Raw genomic sequence first — 21,914 nt, forward strand, 5'->3', positions numbered from 1 at the left:
CATATTGTATATTGGTTGCCACCTGATCTGCCATTAACATATTAAATTGACTCTGTAGTATCTTTATCGCCTCAGTAGTTTTTAAATCATGTGGATTATATACCAATAATTGTTGTTTCCTCTGAATTTCCTCTTCTAAAGCCCTACGCTGTTTTTCTCCTCTGTCTACTATTAATATATATCAAATTTCCTCTCATAAAGGCCTTGCTTGCGTCCCACACCATTTCTATCGAAGTTCCTTTACCCAAATTATAATCAAAAAATTCTTTATTTGTTTTTTACATTGATTTACATTATCCTCATATCTAAACAAATTTTCATTTATTCTCCATGATCTTCTTCCACCTTCATATTGCAACTCCATCCATACTGGACTATGATCAGTTAAACACCTTGGAAATATCTTTGTTTTCCTAACCCTAGAAAGCAAGTCATTGGTAATTAATATAAAATCAATACGTGAAAAAGATTGATGCCTATCCGAAAAATAAGTATAATCTCTATCATCAAAATTCTGCCATCTCCATATATCTTTCAACTCAAAATCTTCCATCAAATCAAAAAAAGATTTAGGCAATTTTGCATGCATAGGAATTTTCTTAGAAAGAGTTCTTTTATCTTTTCTAATGTCCATTACACCATTCCAATCCCCTAATATAATAAATGTTTTATAGTCCCAAAAAGTCAATTTTTCATGTAACAGTTTATAAAATTTTTCTTGTTGTTGATTAGGTGTATATATGCCAATCACAAGTGTCTTTTTTCCTTCTAAAATCAATTCAATAGCAATATATCTTCCTTGAATGTCCGTTTCAATTAATTTACTTGATATATTTTTCTTCAAATATATAACTATACCATTTTTCTTATTCAGAGCAGAAGAAACAAAATGTTTACCTAATTTCGAATTAATCAAATATTTCTGATCTGATAATTTTATATGTGTCTCTTGCAAACATATCACATCATTTTTAAATTGTTTCAAATAATGGAATATTTTTCTTCTTTTCTGTGCTGAATTTAAACCATTAACATTCCATGTCAAAAATTTATTTGCCATCACTGGCCTCTTGAAGCTTCTGAGCAATTAGCTGAAGACTCTCACTCTTCGGCTTGGCTCCTCCCACAGCTTCAGTAGTAGAATCCCGTTCCTGTCTTTGAAGTCGTTCCTCTATCTCCTTACGCCTAATAGCTCCCCTTGTCACTCTTTGTTCTTGAGATTGTTCTTGAGGTACTGATATCACAGGTGCAGTTTCAGCTTCCCCACTCTGTTTCTCTTGAAGACTTTTATCCACTGTTTCTACATCCACTTTCAATACATTAAAAAGAAAATCTTTTGCTTTCAATTCAGTATCAATTCGATATCTCCTGCCTTGAAAAAATACTGTTAAACCAATTGGAACCTCCCATCTATATTGAATCTGATGCTTCTTAAGCTCTTGTGTAAAAAACCTAAAATCCCTTCTATCCTTTAACATTTTAGCAGGGATCTCTTTCAAAACCAACACCTCCTGTTCTGCTATTTGCAATTTCTTTTGGTATGTAGCTTGCAAAATCTGATTTCTTATTGTAGAAGTTAAAAAATAAATTACAATATCTCTTGGGAGCTTTTTCTGCCTCGCTACCCAAGAATTAACCCTATATGCCTTATCAATTTGAAAATCAACTTCGAGGGTCCATGCCTAACATTTCAGCTAAGGCTTCTGATATAACTTTTTAAGATCTTCTTCCTTCCGGTCTTGAAGACCCCTAATTCTCAAAGCCTTCTCCAACGCTCTATATTGCAATACCACCACATGATCCTCATTTTATCCACTTTATTTTGAAGCTCTCCAACTTTATTATCCAAATACTGATTTGCTTGACTAATTACTTCCACTTTATCCTCCATTACTTCCAAATTTTTTGCCAAACCTTGAAAAACCATCAATAAATCTTCTCTAATTTTTTTATTAGTCTCTTTAATTTCTTCCCTAAGTTGATCCTTCACACCATGAATATTATTCATAATTTCTTTAAATCGCTCTTCAGAAACTCTGTTCTGTTCCTTTAATATATCTTCTAAATTAGTTTCAGACCCCCTTCTCGTCATGGGAGCTTTTGGTGGCTTAGAAGCCATTTTATTTTAAGTAAAGTCTCTAATTAGAATTATAAAATCTCAAAGTCTCAAAAAGTCTCCAATTAAAGTTGTAAAATAAAAACTTTCACCTTGCCTCCTATGGAAAGCTTCTATTCAGCTAAAATCCACAAAGACGAACTTCGCTTTCTCTCACAAGCAGCCTCCAATCCACTTCCTCTCAGACGCCATTTCTTCCTTCACTAAGTTCAAGTGAGAAAAAGTTTTCCCCTTTTTTAAAAAGAAGTAGAAGTCAGCTCTCTTCTTGCTTCCCCAGTAATCGATCACTTGTATTTGTCCCGTCTGCTTTTAGTTATTCAAAACGGAATCAATTGAGCAGAAGTGGGCGTTTTCCTCTTGTCCTGCCTAATTAGCAGTATCGAGCCGAGTCTGGAGTATGGCTGGGTTAGGCAGGCACCCCTCCGAGACTCTGCATAAGAAAGCAGAGCCCCTGGGGCAATCTTTTGCTATCCAGCCGCTCTTGCTAATCTCTTTCACCCAGAGAAAAGCTTTGAAGCTGGCTAACAGCCGTTCTCCGCTGTTTCACCAGCTTTTACAGAATCTCAGTTCGGGATGCCATTCCAGACGTCCTCCGGGGAAAACGAAACCACCAGAAGTCCAAAACACGAAATTTAAAAAACCCCAAGAAATACCATTTCTAAGCATGAAATTGTTCCCCGAATCTGGTCCGAGCTTCCATTTTTGCATTTGGGTTAAAAAAAAATTGGCTTCCAAAATAGCAATTTTTCTGACCATTTTTTCTTCACCGTTTTTCCTCCGAAGGCACCAAAAACACCAAATTTCAAAAATGCCGCGGTCAGAAAAATTGCTGTTTTGGAAGCCAATTTTTTTTTGAACCTGAATGCAAAAATGGAAGCTCGGACCAGATTCGGGGTCGAATTTCATGCTTAGAAATGGTATTTTTTTGGGTTTTTGAAATTTCGTGTTTTTGGTGAATTCAGAGGAAAAACCGTCAGAAAAATTGCTGTTTTGGAAGCCAATTTTTTTCCGAACCCAAATGCAAAAATGGAAGCTCGGACCAAAACACGAAATTTCAAAAACCCCAAGAAATACCATTTCTAAGCATGAAATTGTTCCCCGAATCTGGTCCGAGGTTCCATTTTTCCATTCGGGTTCGGAAAAAAATTGGCTTCCAAAACAGCAATTTTTCTGACTGCGCGGCATCACGGTTTTTCCTCCAAAGGCACCAAAAACACCAAATTTCAAAAACCCCATGAAATTCCATTTCTAAGCATGAAATTCGACCCCGAATCTGGTCCGAGCTTCCATTTTTCCATTCGGGTTCAAAAAAAAATAGGCTTCCTAAACAGCAATTTTTCTGACGGTTTTTCCTCGGAAGGCACCAAAACCACAAATTTTCAAAAATGCCGCGGTCAGAAATATTGCTGTTTTGGAAGCCAATTTTTTTCCGAACCCGAATGGAAAAATGGAAGCTTGGACCAGATTCGGGGTTCAATTTCATGCTTAGAAATGGTATTTCTTGCCGTTTTTGAAATTTGGTGTTTTTGGTGAATTCGGAGGAAAAACCGTGATGCCGCGGTCAGAAAAATTGCTGTTTTGGAAGCCAATTTTTTTTTGAACCCGAATGGAAAAATGGAAGCTCGGACCAGATTCGGGGTTGCTCAAGTGTGATTTTGGGTTTCCAGACCCTGGGGAGCATGAATATGTGTTTCTTTTGCAAATCTGAGCTCCTTGTAAAAAGTTTGGTTTTCTGGTTAAATTGAGTCCCATTACCATTTCTGAGATACAGCTTGCTCTAACTTCTTAGGGAAAGCTCAGATGTGAAAATAAAGTGTGATTTGTAGTTTCCAGACCGTGAGGAACAGGAATATGTATTTCTTTTGCAATTCTGAGCTCTGTGTCAAAAGTGTAAATTTGTTTTGAAGTCATTGTTTCTTGTAAAAGAGTAATGTCATTTTCTCTTGCTATCATTATAGAATTCAGGATATTTTAATGAATGAAAATGGTCAGTCTTAATATTGTAGGCACAGAGAACTTTGCCGCAAGTAAAGCTGAGCTACAATAAAGGCTCTGGGATCTATTGGCGGTGGACATAACTGAATATTTGAAGGACACCTAGTTTCCTTTTGGTTAAATATTTTAATGTAAATATTTCTTAGTGGAAAATTATTTTAATAAATTAATGTAGCAACTTCCAAATTTTATTTATTTTTAACAATGAAAAGTTTAATAATTATTCAGACAGTACAAACACATGCGCACGAAACCTTAAAACACTTTAAAATATTGGCTCACACTTTTATTAAGCTATGTTTATTTGCATGGAAAAATATTTACTAACTATAGGCATCAACTATCCAGAGAAAATGTTTTTGAATTGAGATTGAAAAAGATATCTAAAAACCTTTCTGTGTTTATTGCAACAATACAAGAGTACCAGACACTCCTGCTTAATAAAATATGTAAAGGTAATTGTGAAAACAAAAATTGGTTACAAAACAATTTTTTCTGTTTATTTTTTTGTGATATAATTATATTACAATATTTTGTCCTACAGTTTTTGAATATTCTAATACTGTATTTGGTAACTGGGTTTACATATTTCTTTTTCAAAGCATTTTACAATTTATACATAATTTTACAGGTTCTGCCTGCTTTCATCATAACCATGTTGTCATATAGCTGCTCTTAATATTTGGTTCTTCCTTCAAGATGCTGATATCCTGCTCATTGTTTAGCATTTCTCTGGGGAAATCTGAGCCCTGCCCCTTGGTGGTTTTCCAGTCAGAAGGAGCAGTTTTGTTATTCAGCATAGAGTCGAAAGCCTCCTTTCTACCTTGCTTATTACTGTGAACTGTGCACTTTGCACTGAGATCATGTTTATTTAGCTCACAGTTCATAGCCAATGATTTATCTCCCAGTTCAATTACTTTCTTATGTTCTTCTGCTTGTTGATGGGACATTTCTTCAGAAATTGAATAAATGTTATTTGTACTGTGCTCAGTAGAGCTATTATTTGATTGTCTATGAAACAACCTAAGCTTTTTTACATCAGCTACAAAGTTTACTTTCCTTTGTTTTTCCTTTGTGGACTCAGTTGGCATCATTGCTGACCCATTGCTTTGGTTGTGTGCTTTAGAGACTTTTGCCACTACTCTTGGGTGAATCATTGTAGTTATTTTGAAAAGACTGAGGTTTTTCTTCATGATTTTTTCATTTCCTCCACTTTCACTTTCTTCATTAGATTCTGTCAAGGAGGAGACTTCTGTGCTTGTTTTAGAGTGTTGTAAATTAGCCAGTTTGTTTCCTTTTAAAAGACCCAATACTTCAAAGCGAAAACTGGAAATATCTTGCTTTAATTCCTGAAGAGGTAGAAGAAACATTATATATTAATAATTTTATTTTTGAACTATAATGCAAGTCATACATTAAACAGGTCTCAGTTGAAACTTTGTGATTCATTGTTTTTAAGTTGTTCATTTAATAACAATTAAATGAACTTACCTTAAAATTCTCTTCTGTTAGTCCCTCTTCAGTTTTAGCATCTCTTATCATTGCTGCTATGTATCTCTTAACCAAATTCCTCATCACCTCCTGAAATATAAGTACAGGTTGTCAAGGTTGTTGATTAGTATTTAATTAACAAGATTGTTCTGAAAAGTCTAAATGGTGAACCTCTGTGGCTAATGATATCATCTTCATCACACTGGCAAGGGAGTTTCTGTTGTCTCCTTGTTGTCTTCCATGTCCTAAAGATTGGGACTTTGTAGAGATCCAAGGTCATGGTTGCCCCAAAGGTGTTTTTTTTCAGGAGGCAACTAGACTTCTTTGGTTTTTTTTCTTTGAAGACATTTTGCTTTACATCCAAGAAGCTTCTTCAGCTCTGACAGGATAGTGGGAAATGGAAGGATTTATATTACTTGCAGACATCTGTCTTTCCATTCTCCACTATCCTGTTAGAGCTGAACAAGAAGAAGAAGCTTCTTGGATGTGAAATGTCTTCAAAGAAAAAACAAGAAAGTACAGTTTCCTCCTGAAAAAAAACCACCTTTGGAATAAAGATTGGGACATAGTTACTGAATTATTATAGATAATAATTATAGGCAATATTTATTATCATCTGTTGAAAATGCTCTTGTAGAAATCGAAAGACAAAGTTTTTTTTTAAATTTTGAATTTATATCCCGCCCTTCTCCGAAGACTCATGGCGGCTTACATTGTGTAAAGCAATAGTCTCATCCTATTTGTATATTTATATACAAAGTCAACTTATTGCCCCCCCCAACAATCTGGGTCCTCATTTTACCTACCTTATAAAGGATGGAAGCCTGAGTCAACCTTGGGCCTGGTGGGACTCGAGCCTGCAGTAATTGTAATTGCAGGCAGCTGTGTGTTAATAACAGGCTGCATTAGCCTGGTGAGTCACTTCCCAGCCCAGCAGATTGTTCCCCAATCTGCCTTATCTTAGTGAATAATAAATAAACAGCTCTGTCTCTCCTTATGAACTTCAGCTTTAATTATACTAGGTTGTGCACAAAGCAGTGACAAAATGCACTTGAGTATTATATATGTAGGAAGGATTTTTCAAGTCTTTTGTTATAATTTACATAATAGAAGGTGTATTTTACTGTCTTGAGTTATTTGTAAAAATAATAAAGGTGGGATATATATACATAAAAAAATACAATGAAGTTTAAATAAAATCACATCTTCTTGACTACTTGATTGCTGCACACTCAAATACAGAGATGTTAAATTAGGACTGCATTCATAGTAAACTCTGTTAGTTTAATTTTAAAATATTAATACATAATCCATTCTGTGATATTTTGCCATTACTATTTAAACATATCATGGCATTTAGTGACTATCTTGTAATTAATCTCATGCTGATAGGCTTGTGGGAAAGGTCAAATTGCATGCTATCTAAAGAATAAGGGACCTGAAATAACATTTGTCTAATATGTTAGAGCAAATTAGACAAATGTGCTTTTTAAGGGCATATTTGAAAATAGGCTTAAAAATCCATGGATACCAATGACCACTTTTAACAAGAAGAACATCTTAATGATGTTCTTCCATTAAAAGTGATCAGTGGCATCCATGGATGAAAACATTTTTGACCCTTCTTTCAAATATATCTTTTAAAAGCACATTCAGATCTTTTTTAAAAAATAAAATAAAAATGTTTTTCTCATAAATATATTTTAATTTTTAAAATTTTCAATTTTTAGCCCAAATCTGCAAAGATGACGTTAGGAAAGCTAAGGCTCATAATTAACTAAAATTTGCAACAAATGTCAGAAATAATAATTAAAATGTTTCTTTCAACATGGAAAAAACAAGAAGGCAGGAAGAAAGCAGAACTGCTTCATTCAATCCTTGCATCTGTCTTTTCACGAAAGGAAAAAATAGTCCAATCTATCAAAAGCAGTACCATAAAGGACAGATTAGGAATACAAGTCAAAATAGACAACAAAATGGTAAACTCAAGGTTGACTCAGCCTTCCATTCTTCCAAGGTCGGTAAAATAAAGATTCAGATTGTTGGGGATAATATGCTGACTCTGTAAATTGCTTAGAGAGGGCTTTAAAACAAAGTGGTATATAAGTCTAAGTGCTATTGCTGGATTAGTTCAAATCATCACGACATGGATTACATTCCAGGGTTCTGAAGGAGTTGGCAGACTTGATTTTGGAAGCACTAAACATATTTGAAAGAGTCTGGAGCACTGGGAAACTATGAGAGGACTGGAAAAGAATGGATGTGGTTCCAATATTTTTAAAAAAATGGACTCAGGAAATTACAGACCAATCAGCCTGATATCAATACCTGGGAAGAACTTGGGAAAGATAATCAAGCAATGGGCCAAGTAAAGCTAGAAGCTAGAAGCTTACTAGAAGCTAACACGAATATGACAAAAATTGAACATGCCAGAGACTAGAAGCTAACACGAATATGACAAAAATTGAACATGCCAGAGCTTTTTGCATTCTTTGACAAAATGGCTAAATTGGTGGGCCAGGAAAATACTCTGGACAGTTTACTTACTGTAGATTTCAGTAAGGCATCTGACAAAGTAGACCACAACCTAGTTCTTGATCAGATAGAAAAATGTGGCATAAACAGCATCACCACTGGATTAGTGACTGGCTGACCAAATGCACTCAGTGTGTAGTTCTCAGTGGAACTGCATCTACATGGAGGGAAGCATGCAAAAGGATAAAGTACAAAGAAGTTATTTTCCAACTTATTTTCCAAAGCACCAGAAGGAAGGACAAGAAACAATGGATGGAAACTAGGAAAGAAGCAACCTAAGGAGTTGCTTTCTCTAGAAAGTCTCTCAGGAAAAATTTCCTGAGTGTGAGAACAATTAACCAGTGGAACAGATTGCCTTCAGAAGTTGTGGGTGCTCCATCACTGGAGGTTTTCAAGAAGAGAATGGTCAGCCATTTGTCAAGAATGGTATAGGATCTCCTGCTTGTGCAGGGGGTTGATCTAGAAGATCTTTAAGGTTCCTTCCAACTCTGCTATTCCATTAAGGTCATTATAAGGTCCCCTACCTTATGCCCAATATTCTTCAATATCTTTAAAAACTATTTGGATGAGGAGATAGAAAGGGAACTCATAAAATTTGCAGATGACACCAAGGTGCCACCCACCGGGGGGGGGGGGTTGGTAACATCTTAGAAGATAGACTCACATTCAAAAGGATCTTGACAGACTTCAACATTGGCCTCTATCCAACAAAACACAATTCAATAGTGAGAAAAGGTAGTAGTACTTGACTCAATAGCAGTAACTATAAAAGAGATATAAGAATCCTACAGAGTAACTACTTAAATATGAGCCAGTAGTGTGCTGTGAAAAAAGCCAATGCAGTCCTAGTCTGTATGAACAAAGGGGTCATATTAAGATCACATGAAGAACTAGTATCACTTTATACTGAAGAACATGAAGAACTATAGTATCACTGTTTCAATGTTTGGAATATTGCCACCAGTTTTGATCACAACAATACAAAAAAGATAGTGAGAATCTAGAAAGAGTGCAGAGAAGTGTGACAAAAATGACTAGGGGATAGACTAACTAATGAAGACTAGGGTGACATGACAACAGTTTTCCAATATTGAAGAACTGAATAAAATAGTGTTGAAATATATTTGGCAGGGCAAAAATGCGAGGATAAAATTAAAATTGTTGCAAGATGCCAGAATACGAGGTGGGTGCCTAATTGGGAACTATACTATCAAGCAATAAATTTGTTGTGGATCAAGGAATGGATAACACTGAAAAATACTAGAATATTGACCTTAGAAGGACATGATTTGTTGTTGGGATGGCATGCTTTCTTATGGTACAAGGAAGCAAAAACACAGGGGTACTTCAGAAGACATTTTATATGAGAGGCCTTGTTATTAAATTGGGAGAAGATTAAGAAACAACATTATTTAAAAATTCCAGTCTGGTTATCAACTATTGAAGCATTCAATAGTTCATATTGAATATTCAATAATGTTTAGAAAGAAACAAATGGTTAGATATAGGGAACTATTTTTTTTTAATTAAAACGTCTTACAAAAATTTTTACCTTTACATCCCCTCCTCCTCCCACCAACCCACACCCTTCCCCCTCCCCTCTCCTCCCTTCACCCAGTCCCCCCAACCCTCCCAGACTTCCTAGAGCAATATATAGGATATAATATCTAACAATCATAAGCTAGAATACACAAACTATCCATAGATTCCCATCCATCCCCTAGAACCTTAACTCCCCTTCTCCATAGTAAAGAAAAAGAAAAAAGAAAATATACAGTACATTCTATTCATTCATAGGCTATTTGATAGTTCTTAATCCAATATTTGTTTTAAAGATAGTCGATCCATCTTCTCCTTTCCAATATCCATCTTTCTTGTAAATAGTCTTTCTGGTACACTGAAGTTTCTGCCATCCAGTAAGTTCACTGCTTTTAGCGTCCAGTCTTCAATGATAAGCAAATGTTCCATCTTCCAATATTGCACTACAATATTGGAAATTGTAATCTAGCTACAATTTACGCCCTTAAATGTTATCTTCTTCTTCAAAATATTTTGTATAATCCACCAAATTTATATATCTACCATATGTAATAATAAATAGTATCAGCCCAACCAAATCTCCAACATTTAAATTATAAATTCAAATACGTACACGCCAGTGTTTAGACTCTAGATACCATCTCTAAGAAATTTTACAGTTTTCCTCTTACATTTTTAACATATAAATTTAACATTTAACCCAATTTTCCCTTTTACCATACAATCTTTAACTAATTCCATTTCTTATTCTATTTGTATCAACACCTTATATAATCCCTAATCAATTTTTACCCAGAATAACTTAGTTTTTAACAAATTTTATTTATTTATTTTTATTTTTATTTTTATTTGCATTTATACCTCGCCCTTCTCCGAAGACTCAGGGCGGCTTACACTATGTTAAGCAATAGTCTTCATCCTATTTGTATATTATATACAAAGTCAACTTATTGCCCCCAACAATCTGGGTCCTCATTTTACCTACCTTATAAAGGATGGAAGGCTGAGTCAACCTTGGGCCTCGTGAGACTTGAACCTGCAATAATTGCAGGCAGCTGTTGTTAATAACAGACTGTTTAGCAGTCTGCGCCACTCAAGGACCCTTCCACCATATATAATCAAATAACATTTAAATTCCAAATACCATCTACAAAACCTTTAAAACTTAACTAGTTCCAGTCCTTATTCTATTTTTATCAACACCTTATGTTCCCAAAATCAATTTTTAACTTATTTTCTAATAGACCCACCACTTATAATCAAATAACATTACTACAAATTCTTCTTCAGGATTTAAACACATACACAGTACTTTTTAAATATATTCAAAAATTTTGGTTATGATTTACCCTTTCCCATAAAAAGAACTCTTTTCGCTTGATATTGCTGCTTCTTTATTCTTTGTTCTTTTCTTCTAATATCTATTCGAATCAATCTTTGCTCATTTAAATCCCCTACTTTTTCCAGTGTTTCCTCTTCAGCAATTGCCATCCCAACTTTAAGTTGTGTGTGCTTTGCTTCCTTCTCCCGCTTTTTCCCAATCTCTACTTCACTTCCCATCTTAGCTTCTAGCGGTGGTGAACTTCCAGCCTTTAATACATTAGTATAAAAATCTTTTGCTTTAAAAACTGTGTTAAGACGATGTTTTCTTCCTTTATAATTAACTGTTAGTCCAGCTGGAACATCCCATGTAAACTGCATCTGATGATTTCTAAGTTCATCCACCAAGAAAGTAAACTCCTTTCTAGATCTTAACATTTTAGGAGGAATTTCTTTGAACACTAATATCTCTTGTCCTGATATTTGAATTTTATTTTTTATAAAATACTTGTAAAATTTCATTCCAAATCCTCCTAGTTGTAAAATAGATAACAATGTCTCTTGGTAACTGTCTCTGTCTGGCAACCTAGGAGTTAACACAATAATTTTTTTTGATTTGAGTTACAAATTCTGCTGACTGTTCTTCAAATATATGTGCAAAAGCATCTGCAAACATATCTTTTAGGTTCTCGCATTTATTTTCTTTGAGACCTCTCACTCTCAGGGCAAACTCCATCGATCTATATTGCAACGAAACCAACTCCTCATCTGCCCTGTTCATCTTGGTCTGGACCTCCTCTATTTTATTTTCCAAATTCACATTAGCTTGATTAATTTCTTCCACTCTTCCATCCAACTGAACCATGTATTCAAACAATCTTTGAAATACTGCCACCACATCTTCCCTTATATCCTTATTCCTAGTTTCAATAATATCTTTTATTTGAGATATTTCCTCTTCAAGCTCCATACATTTTTGATCTATAACAGAGGTTTGAAAGTCTAGAGCTTCTTCTAAAAGACCTTTTAAAAAGTCCTTCAAATCTTCTTGTAGCTTTTGCATTTGAACTGGCAAAATCCCAACATCCTTAATAATACCAAGCTTTGTTTGCTTAGTAGCCCTTTTTCACTTTAATAACCGTCTCTATAAATTCAATAAATCTTCAAATCTTTTCATAAACTCTGTATTTGGGTTAGGTAAATCAATTCTATAGTCCTTCCATTCAGTTTAAAATCTCTTCATGTAAATGTAAAATCTGGCAAGTTTAAAGAGGACTGAGAGCGCAACAATGTTAACAAAGACTTCCTTAAGTTTCACTTTCACACCCTTTTAAGTACAGGCACCATTTCCTTTGTTCTTCTTAAATGCAGTCTGAGAACGGAGTTAAGGTCTGGTACTTGCCATTGCCAGCGCTCCTGTCATTGCTCTGTCTGCTTTAATCAAATTAAATCTTCATCTTGAAACAGAGGTAGTCGTGGTTATTTTGTTCTGCTCAAAAGCAGAAGTGTCCTGGATCTGGAGCTCTGTTGGGCTTTCCAGGGAGCTCTCACCCTTCTAGCCCCAGAATTATTCCTGGGGCTTTTTGGGGAGCTCTACCTCCGCCCAAATGCTCACCTTTCCTGATATAGCGAACTATTGAATGAAAAGGGTGAATTTAAATCTGTGCAAGAATTTGAAGTACAAGGTATAAAAAATGATTAGTTTTCTTATTTGCAAATAAATTCTAGATATGATAAAGATTCCAAGATGGAAGATTACTAACCTAATGTGACTAACCTAGATAAAATTTTAACAGGCATTGATGAAAACATAATTAAAAAATTATACAGATATTTATTAGAGGTTAAACTGGAAGAACAAGTTAAAGAAAGAATGATTGCTCAGGGAAAAAATTTTGGACATGGGATTGACTCAGAGAAATGGCAAAAATTGTGGTTGCAAAATTATAAAATTTCAATGTCAACTGCGTATAAAGAGAATTTGTATAAGATGTTTTACAGGTGGCATCTATCCCCAACGAGAATAGCCAGAATGTTCAAGAATAAATCCGAGAAATGTTGGAAATGTCATCAGATACCGGGCTCATATTACCATATGTGGTGGATCTGCGTAGAAGCTAAAAGGTACTGGACTAAAATCTATACATGGTTGGAAAAAATGATAAAAAAACAGATAGATTTTAAACCAGAGTTTTTTTTAATTGGGGATCATACCTAAAACATATAATAGAGAATTGCGATACTTGATTGTGAATGTAGTAACTGTCGTGTCCCACTCCTCCGCTGACGGCTGGGTCCGGGAAATCCGAATCAGGCTTGCCTCTGCAGCTCTGCCCAAAGTCCTAGCAAAGTCCTCAGAGCAGGCAGGAGACCAGTAAGTGACTTCAGCAAGATAAGTTTGACTTTTGCCTGACTCAGAGACTGCCAGAAAGTAGCTCCTTTATATAGGCCATGGGGTGTGGCTCCATGACTCAGCACTCATTAAGGCCTGCCTCCTTCCTCTGTTGCCTCCGCCTCTCCAATCTTCTGATGCGAGGGTCACTCCAATCAGCTGTTCTTGGGAGTAAACCCTCCTCAGGCTCACCTGCTGTGGAGGAGGGGGAGGGGTCTAGCTGCTCCGTTTGCCTGGGCATGGAGTCAGGGCTGGGGCAGGGAGATGCTCCTTCTTCTGCAGTTTGTGGGGGCATGGAGCCAGGACTTGGGCCGGAAGGCATACATTCCTCAGTGTTGGGGAGCAGGTAAGAAGGCCCCGGCTGCTCTGAGGGCGGGCAAGACACAACAGTAACAGTGGCTAGAATTGTGTTTGCTAAAAACTGGAAAAATGAGAAAATACCAATGCAAGAGGAAGTTATTAAGAAAATAATGGGGACTTCCGCTTGGCTCCGTTGGTGATGGCGACAGTCTTTTAGACCGCCAGCCTCTGGATCTCGTGGAACCTCTAAGACAGTGCAAATCAGATGCCTAGCGGTTCAGAAACACCACCCCCCCAGGAGAAGAGGGGGAGGTGAGCAGAAGGGCTAAGTTAGAGTTTCCCCAAAATTCCTGGGGTGATACCAGGAGTTTGAAGGGTAACGCGCCCTATAAAAGCCTGAAGTGCTCCGGATCCGAGGTGTTTCTGCCTCCGGCGGAATTAATCACCGCGTCCAGCTCTGGGACTGATATTGGATTACAAAAGGATTTTATACTGGACAGAACAGAAGCAGGAGGACTGTAATTGCAAGTAATGATTCTTAACTCTCTGCTATCTTGTTTCAACTTGAAAATAAGAAGGAAATGGCGCCATGAGCTTAACAAGTTAATGAGCGGAAAGTAAAAGTGAGAAAGCTGTTGTTACTTCGTGTCATGCTGCCAGAGACTATTGGAAGTTTTTAAATATAGGTATAAAAGGACAAAGGCAAGAGGTTTTAAGACTGTGTTTGTAGAAGACTTAAAAAGAATTATTATTAACTCTAACCTTAGGAAAATAAAAATTTAAAAGAAGTTGGCAGCCAAACAAATAAAAACAACTGTTACTAGAAGTGCTGGAGTATCCCCAGCCCACACAGCAGATACAAAAGCATTAAATTTAGAAGCATTACAGGAAAATTTGAAAGATTTTGTGAAAGAATCCCTGAATGATGCTATAAACCTGCAAACTTTTCTTATTGAAGAGAAATTTAAACAAATGGCAGATGAGATGTCAGAAATGAAAAATCAGATGTCAGAAATTCAAGAAGGAAATAAAGAAATTAAGGAAGGATTTGTAGCAATTCAAAGTCTGGCCTTAAATTTGATTCAATTGGAGGAAGAAGTAGAGGAAATTAAGCAATCTAATTTAAAGTTGGAAAATAAAATGGAGGAAGTTCAGGTTAAAGTGGAGAAAGCAGATGAATTTGCTTTAAGAATCAGAGGGTTGAAGGAAAATAAACAAGAGAATCTCAGAGAAATATTTTCTGAAGCCTTTGCAGAGATAATAGGTGAACAACCAGCAAATGTGGCATTTCAAATTGACAAAACTTATCGTGTGAATTCTTGGATTGCTAGACAGAAGCAGCTGCCAAGAGATGTGGTCATTTATTTTACAACCAGAAGAGTTGTAAAATGAAAATTTACAAGCCTCCTATAAGGGGGAAAAAATTCAAGTAGCTGGTCAAGAAATTTTAATATTGAAAGAAATTCCTCCTAAAATGCTGAGAAGTAGAAAGTAGAAATATGCATTTCTGGTGAATGAACTTAAAAAATGACAGATAGAATATAGATGGGATATCCCAGCTGGGATTATAGTGTTTCAAGCAGGAAAAGCACATCACCTTAATACAATTTTGAAAGCGAGAGATTATTACGCTAATGTACTAAAAGCTAGAAGTCCACCATCACCAGAAGGCAGGAGAAGAGATGTGCATGAAACAAAGAAGGGAAAAGAGGTGAAGCAGGCACAAGATCAAACTGGAGCTATAGTTATGGAGGAAGATTTACTGCAAGTCTTGGACATATCTAATGTGGGATCAGAAGGTGCAAAAGAACAAAGGCTGACAAGAGCAGCTATTAAACGTAAGGAACAAGAAGCAAAGGCCCAACAAATTCAAGTGGTACCTACCAAAACAGAAGCAGTGGGAGGAGCAAGGCTGAAAGCTAAGGCTGATTTGAACCTGATGCTCCAAAAGCTTCAGATTGCCAAAAATGGCAATTAGATTTTTATCTTGGAATGTTAATGGTTTGAATTCACCACAGAAGAGAAGGAAGATATCTCAGTATTTGAAACAATTTAAAAATGATATAGTTTGTCTACAGGAAACACATATTAGAACTTTAGATCAAAAATATCTGATAAACGCAAGGCTGGGTATACACTTTGTTGCTTCGGCTCCAGAGAAAAAGAATGGAGTAGTTATATATGTAAAGAAGGGTTTAGCAGCAAAGTTATTTGAGACGGACAATCAAGGAAGATATATTGCAATTGAACTTTTACAGGAGGGGGGAAAATACTTTTAATTGGTGTTTATGCACCTAATCAACAACAAGAAAAATTCTTTGCATTTTTACATAATAGAATAGTACATTGGGATTACAAATCATATATATTAATGGGCGATTGGAATGGAGTAATGGACACTTGAAAAGATAAAAAAGGCCTACAAAATATCTCAAGTCGTGCGAAATTGCCAAAGGCTTTTTTTGATATGATGGAAAATTTAGAACTAAGAGATATTTGGAGAGAATGTAATGTTGAAGAAAAAGATTTCACCTTTTTTTTGGATAGACACCAATCCTTTTCTAAGGTTGATTTTATTTTAATTACTAATGACTTGCTTTCTAGAGTAAAGAAGACCAAGATATGTCCAATAATTTTGTCTGATCATAGTCCAGTCTGGATAGAATTTGATCAGAAGAGAAGAACGTGCTAGAAGAACGTGGATGTTGAATGAGAATTTGTTTAAATATGAATAAAATGTAAAAGAATGTAAAAAACAAATGAAAGAATTTTTTGTTATGAATATGCAGAAGGGCACACCAATAGTGATGGTTTGGGATGCAAGTAAGGCTTATATGAGGGGAGTCCTTATACATATGAATAATAAATATAGAAATAGATTGCAGAAAAAGAGAATGGAGTTAGAGAAGGAAATTAAAAAGAAAGAGCAGCTACTTATAAATAATCCAGGAGATAAAAAAATAAAAGAATTAATAAATATATTACGAGGACAATTTAATATGATGGCAGATCAGGTGGCAACCAATTTACAATATGTAAAGCATATTACTTTTAATAATGCTAATAAGCCTGGAAGGTGGTTACCTTATTTATTAAGGAAGAAACAGAAAACGTGTATAGTTGGTAAGATAGAATATAGAGGTAAAGAAGTATATCAACAAAATTTGATTAAAAAAGCTTGTTTAGAATTTTACACAAAGTTATATGTTACAGATTCGATTAAAGATATAGATATAGAAAGATATTTACAGGAGCAAGACATTTATGAACTCACAGTAGAGCAAAGGGAAGTTCTGAATCAACTTATTACTGTAGAGGAAATAATCTTAGCAATTAAACAGCTTAAAATGGGTTAAGCGCCAGGAACAGATGGCTTAACGGCCGTTTATTATAAAAATTTACAAAATGAAATGGTAGAACCGCTTAAAGAATTATTTAATGGAATTCAACTTGGAGGAGAGGTACCTCCTTCGTGGAGGACGGCCTTTATTTTGTTAATACCGAAGGAAGACCAAGATTGTAATAAACCAGAAAATTATAGGCCAATAGTGCTTCTAAATACAGATTACAAGATTTTTGCCAAGATATTAGCAAATAGATGAATGCCAGTTATGAGTCAAATAATTCATAGTGATCAATCAAGATTTATCAGAGGGAGACAAATAAGATATAATATGAGACAAATTGTAAATTTATTGGAATATTTGGAAAGAAACAACCAAGTTTCAGCAGCACTCTCTTTTTTGGATGCTGAGAAGGCCTTTGATAGATTGAATTGGCAATTTTTATTTAAGTTAATAGAAAAAATGCAATTTGGAGACTATTTTATACAAGCAATTAAAGCAATATATCAGAGGCAAACAGCACAAATAATAATGGTAGTTTAATAGAATCTTTTAGAATTGAGAAAGGGACGAAACAAGGATGTCCCTTGTCTCCATTGCTGTTTATTTTAACTTTAGAAATTTTATTGAATAAAATACATGGGTCGAATCAGATAAAGGGAATTAAAATTAAACATCAAGATTAAAAGTTAAGAACGTTTGCAGATGACTTGGTTGTTACTTTATCTCAACCTATATATTCAGCTATATATTTAAAGGATAATTGATCAGTATGGTAAGGTATCCGGATTTAAAGTGAATCAACAAAAGACAAAGATGATAACTAAAAATATGAATACACAACAAAAAGAAGAATTAGAAAGAGTAACTGGATATGAAATAATAAAGAAGATCAAATATTTAGGAGTATATATTACAGCCTCGAATGTGAAATTATATAAAAATAATTATGAGGTATTGTGGCAGAAAGTACGAAAGGAATTGGAGAATTGGAAGAAGTTACAATTATCTTTGTTGGGAAGAATAGCAGCAATAAAAATGAATGTTTTGCCTAGGTTTTTATTTTTGTTTCAAATGATACCAGTTCTTAAAAAGGATGCAAACTTACAGGAATGGCAAAAAGGGATTAGTAATTTTGTTTGGCCGTGTAACGGGGTGAGCTCCCGTTACTTGTCCCAGCTTCTGCCAACCTAGCAGTTTCGAAAGCACGTAAAAATGCAAGTAGAAAAAATAGGGACCACCTTGGTGGGAAGGTGTTCCATGCGCCTTTGGCGTTGAGTCATGCCAGCCACATGACCATGGAGATGTCTTCGGACAGCGCTGGCTCTTCGGCTTTGAAACAGAGATGAGCAGAACCCCCTAGAGTCGGCAACAACTAGCACGTATGTGCGAGGGGAACCTTTACCTTTACCTTGGATGGGTAAAAAATCGAGAATAAAGTTAAAAAATAATGCAAGATAGGGGGTTGAAAGAGGGGGTTTAAAAATGCCTAATTTGAAATTGTATTATGAAGCAGTTGTTCTCTCATTAATTAGTGATTGGTTTAACTTAACAGAGGAAAGAATTTTTAATATAGAAGGTTATGATTTGTTATATGGATGGCATGCCTACTTATTATATGATAAGAAATTGGACAAGACTTTTAAAAGCCATATTCTTAGAAATGTTTTGATAAGGGTGTGGAAGAAATATCAATATATGCTAGATTACAAGATACCAATATGGGCAATTCCCAGACATATGATAGAGAATATAAATATAGAACAAAAACTGGAAGTGGTTACCTATAAGGAACTTCTTATTGTAGAAAAGGGTAAATTACAATTAAAATCTCTAAATAAAATGAGAGAAGAAGGGATAAATTATACATGGTTTCAGTATGGACAGTTACAAGCCAGATGGAGAACAGACCAGAAAACGGGTATTATGCAAAATGAGGAAAATTTGGTAAAACAAATTAGAGATCAAGGTCTCTAAGGGAATAATTGTAAATTTTTTTTTTTTGGTAAAACTTTTTCAATAAAAAAGGAGAAAATAATCAAATGTTCTGAAATGAGTAAATTGACATTTGAAATTAGAGAACAGGAAGATTTTTTTAAAAAATTTACATTTATATCCCGCCTTCTCCGAAGACTCAGGGCGGCTTACAGTGTGTAAGGCAATAGTCTCATTCTATTTGTATATTTACAAAGTCAACTTATTGCCCCCCCAACAATCTGGGTCCTCATTTTACCTACCTTATAAAGGATGGAAGGCTGAGTCAACCTTGGGCCTGGTGGGATTCGAGCCTGCAGTAATTGCAGGATGCTGTGTTTTAATAACAGGCTATCTTACAGCCTGAGCCACCACGGCCCCTGATGGACATTATCGTTTACTGGACGATAAACAGTATTATAAGTTATATTATATTATAAGTTATGAGACGTATTTTACCAATGGTTACAAAAAAAATATGGTAATGAACTTTGATACAGGTTTCTATAATTGTTGAAATACACAAAATATAATGTATTATTATTGGTTTGATTTAGGATGAAATGAATGATACAATATAAGCTATAATAATGCAATAAAATTTAGAACATTCAGTATGAAGCAAGTGAAGAAATATTTACAGTTAAATAAATGACTAATGGATCAAACAATTGGACACATATTAGATTGTGAAATATGTAAAATGTGAAATTGGATAAATTATAAGTTATGAATATGATGAAAATGCACAAAAGATTTGTAACCAACTGACACATTGTTGTATTTGTATTGAAGATGTTTTTATGTATGTCTGTCCAGAAAATAAAAAAATTAAAAACAAAGACATTTTAACCATGAGAAGCTAGTTAGGAAGGGGTCCAAACTGTATGTCCCCAACAGCTTGAGGCTGCAAGTCTTACAGTGCAGCCACGATTCATGACTGGCTGGCCATTTGAAAAACCCTTCACCTGGGCCGAAGACAGTTCTGGTGGCCGAAGATGAAAAAATTCCCTGCTCAGCCCCAACAAGCTATGCATCCATGGTGCCTGCATCAGCATCCTGAGAGAAGCAGAGAAGAAATGCCTCTGCTTGAGTGGGGGTGGGGGGCCCAGGAGAATGGTGAGACTCGGGGAGTAGGTCAGGTGAAGCTGGCTGATTCAGGGCTATTGAAAAGCTGCCCCCACACTTCCCAGAAGTTTGTGTGCCTCGGCTTCAGATGGACGCTAGCCAGATGAATAACTGGTAGGCAGATTTTTTTTTCCTATTTTCCTCCCCCAAAACAGCTGCGTCTTATACTCCGGTGCATCTTATACTCCGAAAAATACGGTATATAATGAGACTCTAGAACAGGCAAAACTACCAAAGACATGGATGGAGGTATTGATAATGCTTATCCCAAAAGATGATACAAATCCTCAACAAGTTATTCAAATGATATTTGAATATCGTCAAAATGCTTCAGGTATGAATTTTTTAAAAAAACCCAAGTTTTGGCAGGAAAGCTCATGAATAAAGGTTTTGGGAGTGCAGATGGTGTAATTCACTTGGATATCCTTAAACTATAAAATCAGAGCATCACATTACATAACTTTGAAACAATGATTAAGCAGAATTTGATAGGACAAGGAGCCATCCCAGAAGCAATTGCAAATATAGATTTCATTGTCTTATACCATCTGCCATACAGTTCAGATGTGCTATGTGACTTCTGCCTTTTCTCAAAATATGCAAGCATCTGTTTGATTCCCAGAAGGGGGCAGGAAGAATAGTTAAGTCCTCAGTAAGGGACAAAATGTGGAATTCTTCATAATGCCTCTAAGAAATTTGTCCATTGCTAGTATAAGTGTGCAATGAATTGTGGGGGAAAATGCAGGTAACACAAATGCTCATTCCAAGGATTTTCCCCCCTATTTCATATATTAACTATCTATATTTAAACTAAAGTAATAGAGGTGCAACTATTTCATTCCTCATTCCTCTTTGACAAAGTGACAACATTAGTGGACCAGAGGAATGCTGTGAATATAATTTACTTGGACTTCAGTAAGTCATTTGATAAAATAGACTACAACCTACTATTTGATAAGTTAGAAACCTATACTGTTAGATAGCATCACCACCAGATGGATTTGTAATTGGCTGAACAACTGCACTCAACATGTAATCCTCAACAGAACTGCATCTACATGGAGGAAAGTATTCAGTGGAGTACCCCAATGCTCTGTTTTAGGCCAAGTACTCTTCAAAATCTTCATCAATGATTTGGACAAGGGGATACATGGGAAACTCATCAAGTTTGCATACAACACCAAACTGGCAGGAATAGCCAACACTTCAGAAGATAGGCTTAAGATACAGAAGGATCTTGACAGATTTGAATTTTGGGTACTATCTAACAAAATAAAATTCAATGGTGAAAAAAAATAAGATTCTATATTTAGGTAAGAAAACAAAATGCACAAGTACAGTCTAGGTGGTACCTTGCTCAATAGTAGTGAGAGGGATCTTGCGGTCCTAGTGGACAATCATTTAAATATGAGCCAGCAGTGTGCTGCAGCTTTTTAAAAAAGCCAACACAGCTCTAGACTGCATAAACAGAGGGATAGAATCAAGATCACATGAAATATTAATACAACTTTATAATACCTTGGTAAGGCCACACATGGAATACTGCATCCAGTTTTGGTTGCCATAATGTAAAAAAGATGTTGAGACTCTAGAAAGGGTGCAGAGAAGAGCAACAAAGATGATTAGGGGACTGGGGGCTAAAACATAAAGAATGGTTGCTGGAATTGGGTATGTCTAGTTTAATGAAAAGAAAGACTAGCGGTGACATGAGAGCAGTGTTCTGATATCTCAGGGTTTGCCACAAAAGAAGATGGAAAAGCTATTCTCCAAAGCATCTGAG

The 21,914-nt window shown here is 35.6% G+C and overlaps 1 protein-coding gene across 1 annotated transcript in view; it reads right to left on the reverse strand.

Moving 5' to 3' along the window:
- Positions 1 to 4,343: 4,343 nt before the first annotated feature.
- The window catches only part of TRPC4 (transient receptor potential cation channel subfamily C member 4), a 471,854-nt gene continuing 454,283 nt past the window's right edge, over positions 4,344 to 21,914 (reverse strand). The window contains exons 12-13 of the mRNA XM_058166773.1: positions 5,603 to 5,692; positions 4,344 to 5,460 (exon numbers count right to left, since the gene is read on the reverse strand). Of these exons, the coding sequence (XP_058022756.1) occupies positions 4,759 to 5,460; positions 5,603 to 5,692 (792 nt within the window). The 3' untranslated portion in view covers positions 4,344 to 4,758. The remainder of the gene's footprint in view (positions 5,461 to 5,602; positions 5,693 to 21,914) is intronic.

Source organism: Ahaetulla prasina, chromosome 2 (assembly GCF_028640845.1).
Source record: "Ahaetulla prasina isolate Xishuangbanna chromosome 2, ASM2864084v1, whole genome shotgun sequence".
Lineage (NCBI taxonomy): Eukaryota > Metazoa > Chordata > Lepidosauria > Squamata > Colubridae > Ahaetulla > Ahaetulla prasina.